Source organism: Elephantulus edwardii, unplaced genomic scaffold (assembly GCF_000299155.1).
Source record: "Elephantulus edwardii isolate Elephantulus edwardi_28Jun2011 unplaced genomic scaffold, EleEdw1.0 scaffold00064, whole genome shotgun sequence".
Lineage (NCBI taxonomy): Eukaryota > Metazoa > Chordata > Mammalia > Macroscelidea > Macroscelididae > Elephantulus > Elephantulus edwardii.
Genome location: NW_006399814.1, coordinates 6,610,898 through 6,616,954, shown reverse-complemented (window position 1 = coordinate 6,616,954; position 6,057 = coordinate 6,610,898). Strand labels below are relative to the sequence as shown.

At 52.6% G+C, this 6,057-nt stretch overlaps 1 protein-coding gene across 1 annotated transcript in view; it reads right to left on the bottom strand.

Annotated features, from left to right (window-relative positions):
- The window catches only part of CELSR1 (cadherin, EGF LAG seven-pass G-type receptor 1), a 178,252-nt gene that overhangs the window by 83,740 nt on the left and 88,455 nt on the right, over positions 1 to 6,057 (bottom strand). Inside the window, exon 3 of the mRNA XM_006888122.1 lies at positions 1,901 to 2,123. Within this exon, the coding sequence (XP_006888184.1) occupies positions 1,901 to 2,123 (223 nt within the window). The remainder of the gene's footprint in view (positions 1 to 1,900; positions 2,124 to 6,057) is intronic.

The following is a 6,057-nucleotide window of genomic DNA, read 5'->3' as shown; positions in this document are numbered from 1 at the left end:
CATCATATTCTACCCTGGCTGTGCTCATCCAGGTTGTGCCAAGAAATCTGGAGGACAACTACCTTGGCCAACTGATTGGGAGAGATCGATATTTGTTTTCATTCCAAAGAAAGATGACCTGACAGAATGCAGAAATTATCAAACATTAATATCACATGCAAGCAAGACTGCTGAAGAGTGTGCAAAAATGACTCTGAAAACCACATCAACAGAGAACTACCAGATGTGCAGGCTGGTTTAGAAGAGGCCGTGGTACTAGGAATATTATAGCTAATGTTAGGTGGATCTTGGCTGAAAGCACATAGTACCAGAAGAATGTCTATCTGTGTTTCATTGACTATGCAAAGGCATTTGACTGTATGGACCGCAACAAACTGTGGCTGAATCTGAGAAGAATGGGAATCCTGGAACATTTGATTGTGCTTATGTGACACCTATACTTGGAACAAGAGGCAGCTGTCAGAACAGAGCAAGGAAATATTGCATGGTTCCAAATCGGGAAGGGTATACACCATGGATGTGTCCCATCTACATGCCTTTTCAATCTATGTGCAGAACATCTCATCCAGGAGGCTGGGCTCTAAGAGGAAGAATGTGGTATCAGGATTGGAGGAAGACTCAGTGTGCATCATGCAAATGACACAATCCTGCTTGCTGAAATTGAGGAGGACCTGAAGTGCTTGCGGCAGCAGGTCGAAGATTGCAGCCTTCAATATGGATGGAAGCTCATCACCAAGAAAACAAAGATTCTCATCACTGGGCCAATTGGCAACATCAGGATAGATGGTGAAGAGATTGGGATTGTTAACAGCTTTAGTTTACTTGGCTCCAAAATCCACACTCTTGGTACCAGCAGCCAGGAAATCAAAAGATGAATTGAATTGGAAAAGTCTGCTATCAGAGACCTCTCCAGAGTACTGAAGAGCAGTGATCTGGAGACTAAGGTATGACTGATTCAGGACATAATCTTCACAATTATGTGCTATACATCAGAGAGCTGGACAATGACTAGGGATGATAGAAAAAGACTAGATGCCTTTGATCTGTGGTACTGGAGAAGAGTATTGAATATACCATGAGCTCCCAGGAGAACAAACAGGTTTGTCCTAGGGAGGGTGAGACCAGGCTCTTCCATGGAGGCAAGGATTCTGAAACTTTGTCTGACATACTCTGGGAATACTGCAAGGAGGGACTAGTCCTTGGAGAGGGACATCATGATTGGAAGGGTGATGGACAGTACAAGAAAGGAAGACCCTTGATTCAGTGACTGGGGTAATGAGGGTAGGTGTGTCAGAGAAAATAAGGCTGGCACAGGATAGAGTAGATTTAAGGGCTATTGTACATAGGGTCACTATGAGTCGCAAGTGACTTGAGGGTATTTAACAACAACAACAAATATTGGCAAGAGAGCCGGACTAGATGAGCTAGGGTCAGTTCCACAGGTGTGAGAACTATCAGTTGAAGGCTCCATGTTTAATCGGAGGCTCCACCATCATCATCTGAAAGTCTTAACAAGGACATGAGGTAAGCATTTTGCAAGAGGCCCCGAAACTATATAGCCAGTCTTATAGCCAGAACTGGCCAGAGCTACTACTCAAGCATCAGAGGTCACCAGTAGGTGATGTGTCATTAGAAAGAAGAGGTACATCTGGACACAAGGTGACACTGTTCCACTCCACTAGCCATGGCCTAAGGAGCCCTGGTGATGCAGTGGTTAAAGCACTCGCTGCTAACCAGTGATTTGAAGCTGTCGCCCACTCCAAGGCAGAAGACTGAGCAGTCTACATCCGGGATGTAGCAGATGTGCAGCCCCTGTGGGGCCATCTGGCTCCATCCTATGGGGTCACCGTGAGTCAGAAGGGGCTGTAGCATGCTGGGATTGGTGGAGACACACACTCACGTGAGGGAAATGGTGAAGTGGAAGCGCTGACGCAGGCCACGGAAGGTGACGAAGGACTGAGGCGGGAAGCTCCGGGTGGTCACCTCACAGTAGGGCTTCTCATAGTTGCCAGGGGGGCACACGCAGTGGAAGCCACCGATGAGCAGGTTCACGCAGGTGCCGCCGTTCTTGCACACACCGTGGGCACAGCGGCCAGAGCGCACGTTCACCTCGCAGTGTTCCCCTGGAGGAGAGAGGAGAAGCCACAGCTGGGGGTTACACCTGGGACTGAGCAAGGGGCAGCCCAGGCTCTTGTGGCCCCATGACACCTGAGCCGTGAAGGTGGCTGCGGAGAAAACACTCCAGGGGGCAGCCTGTGAGTGAGTGCTAACCTCCACAGAACCAGTGCAGGGCGGGTTCCAGTTATACGTGTGTTGTTGTTCTTATTGCAATGACAGCACCCATAACTGGACAGTGACCCTGGGAGAGCTGGCTGGGGTAGGCTGGTGGACTTTCAGTAAGCTCATGAGGATGGCGTGCATGTAACAAGTGGATGACTCAGCACTGACTCCATGTCGCCCAAGCCTTCTGAGTCCTGTATTCCACTGGATCAAGGGGCTATGCAGTAGTTAACGCTGGTTGACCTCCAACCCTGCTCTGAATTCTCCCCTGGCTGAGCTGAACCCTCTGTTACAAGAAAAGAGCCTAGAAGGAGACAACCAGGGCCTCACATCTCTCCCATACACCTGTGCCACTGTTATCACTGAACACATCCAGCCTGTGCAGTGGTCACCTCGTGGGGAAGCCCCTGCTGGCCCCCTCCCTCTGCCTCCTGTACAGCCCTATCCACACTCTACTCCACAAGTTCTTAATCACATGTCCCCTCACCTCCCTGTGAGCTCACTGAGGGTTGGGCCAGTGTCCTCTACAGCCCACCAGGGTCTGTGAAACCAACTGGGGAGGGCACAGCTCACTGCTGGCTCTGTCAGAGGGCACATCAGAACAGGGAGCTCAGACAGAAGAAAGGACCCCAGTGCTCACCAGCTGACAGAGGGGCTCCCCCAAGGCAGCTGGGGAGACAGAAAAAGCACCAAGTAATCAAATGTGCTTGAGGACAGGCCACCATGCTGGTCAGAAGCTGTCAGGAACACAGTCCTCGCTTCTTGGCATGGACATGAAGGTACCACGTGAACAGGGCCCACCTCCTCCACCTCTATCACGCACGGCGGACACCACTCACACCATCAGGGGCTCCAATCAACTGAAAAACACCCAGCTCTTGGCAAAACTCCTTGTCGCCTACGGTTCTCAGATGACTTTATTTTCAAATAAAACTACTATATTCACACACCAGAAAATTCAAATGCAAACGTGCAGCAGGAAAAGCTGCAGCGGTGAGCGGTGTCTGCGCACGTGTCAGCCTTGCTGACGCTCATCACCGCCTGGGAGAGCACACGGGGGTCCAGGGAGCCGTCCACTCTCCCCACACAGGACGGCCGCACAGAAGCGCGTTAGAGAAACACGCCAGCACTCAAATCCTCTGTGCAGCGTCCGGGTCCTGATGGACAGGCGTGTGCGTGGTGGTGGTGGTTGATGTTAGGGGCCCTCAAGTCAGCTACAACACATGGTGTCCTGTTCACAACTGAACACAGCCCTGCCCACTCCTGCGCCACCTCACAGTCTCTGCTGGGCAGTGGCCCGTCACTGCACCACCACGCCAGCCCCTCCTGACTGAGGCCTTCTTTCTCTTGCTGGCCCACCGCTTTCCCAAACACAACGTCCTTCTCAGGATCAGCCCCTCCTGGTAACATGCCCAGAGTATGTGAGTATGTGAGAGGAAGTCCCCCTCCTTGTTTGAGAGGTACTCTGCTCCCAAGAAGCATTTGTTTACTCTTCTATTGTTGCAGAAAAGTTTGCAATCATACACACACACCCCCACACCCCTCTCTCTGTCTCTCTCTCTCATAAACACACGCACACTCACACCACTCACATATGTGCTCTCACACACCTACACTGATGTGTACACATATTCACGTCATCACTTACAGTCACACACACTGATATACACACACTCATACATTCACACAGTGTCACTCGTCTCTCTCTCTCACACCCCCCTTCATCCCAACATCTTCTCACACAAGTACAAACACAGCTCTCATGCGCTCGCTCATGCTCTATCTCTCTCACGCACGTGTGCATGCACACACACACACACACACACACACACACGCGCGCAGCAGTCAGTGTCCCAGGACCCCTCTCCAGGTGGGCAGCCCCCAGCCTTCACCTTCAACCCCTTTGCAATTTCTCCACCTAGTTTGGGGCCGTTCCCGGGCCCGGCAGGTCCTCGGTTTTGACGTGAACAATGTCACAGCTCTGGGAGTGTTTGTCTTCAGCTCTGGCTCAGCCGGTCAGTGGTCAGGCCTGAGGATCCCCACACAGAGCCACAGGAGGGACGGGGCGGGGCGGGGCGTGCTCAGTGCACCATGAAGACAAACAAAGAGGCCTCCAGGGAACATTGCCCCCTCAGAGTCCTCCCCTCTCAGCATTCCAGAAGCCCCATAATCCCCAAGTTCAAGTCCAGGCATTGGTCCAAGTGTGCAAACTTCCTCCCAGGTAGAGTGGAGCCCAGCCCAGCCCGCACCTGCCTGACCACACCTCCAGATCCCACCTCCCCCGCAGGAGGCCGGCCCTCCCCGAGTGCTGGAAGGTTCTGTCCCCTCTCAGCCGCCTCCAAGGGGCCTGTGATTGGCCACAGACAGTAAGCCCTGAGTGAAGTGTGGCTCTGTCCCTTCCCTGGGTTTGAATGTCAATCCACGGCCGGGGCTCCTCTGAAGAGAAGACAGGGTCTCCCCGTCCTTACAGCTTGTAACTGTCATCAAGCATGTTGTCAGGAGGGTCCAGTCTCTGGGGAATGACACCAGGCCCAGAAATATAACAGTTCAGCAAAAAGGAGGAAGACCTTTCAGCCACGGGTGCTCAGACAGCGGCTGCAACAGTGGTTCCAACAGCCTGAGCTGTGAGGACGGCCAGACGTGAGGATGGCCAGGAAGGCAGGGCTTCTGTTGTTCACAGGTCACTATGAGTTGAAGCCCACGACAACTAACACCACCACCCTGGTTTCCACGTGGAGCGTGCGATGGGCTCGGGGAGGCTGAGGCTCCAGAGCTGTGAACACTGACTCACCCTGCCTCGTGGTCACATGGCCTTCCAGCAGTGGCCGTGGACGAGCAGGCCACCGCAGCACGTGGGCGTCCCTCTGTCCTCTGCTAGAAAGCTCTCACCTTCTTAAATATGCAGCAGGACCCCCAGATGTGCCTGTGATGTGACGTCATGAGCGCAGGGTTCCCTGTGCCCCAGCAGCGAAGAGCCCTGTAACCCGCCGTCAAATGACAGAATCTACAGGTCTGCTGCCTGTACACAGGAGATGTGCTGATGCGAGGGGCAGCCACTATCTGCAACGTCCAGTAATCCATTAATGTGTCCCCTTACACTTCAACACAGCGGCGTGCTGACGATGAAACAGTGCCCTGAGCAGCTCTCACACCCCCGCACAGCCCCAACTCACAAGTGCCTGGCCAGCACTCCCTGGCTGGGTATTTCTGGCTGCATTTGTCCGCCTCTTTGTACCAATAGGCTAGATCTTCTAAGCTTGGTCCCACTTTATCTCTTAAGATCTTTATGGTTTGGGGCTTTACATTCTTGGGGTTTTTTTCCTAAAGGAATATTTTCATCTTGGAAATGGTCAAATGCTATTTGACAGGGAGTGCAGATAAATTAGCGAGTGTCTGCCCCAGGCGTGTCTGTGGTGTGGACCTGTCAGGGGGACCGGTGAGTCTGCATGAATGACTGGAGGGGGGAATGAATGCATGAAGGTGGGAGGCCTGAGAGGAGGCCCTTCCCTAGGGTGGCGCAGCTCGTCTGAAGTCTGCCCGCTCCAGAGTCCCCTCCGTCACCTCAGCTGCAGCATCAATCCCTCGCCCCTCGCATCAGCACACCTCCTGTGTACGGGCATCAGACCCGTGGATTCTGTCACACAATGGACTATTATACAGCACTTAGAAGCAATGATTTTAAAAAAATAATATATAAGATGGAAAAGCTGGGGAGCACTATGTTGAGTGAACTAAGGTTCATAAGGATAAATACTGCATAACTTGATCGTTCTAATG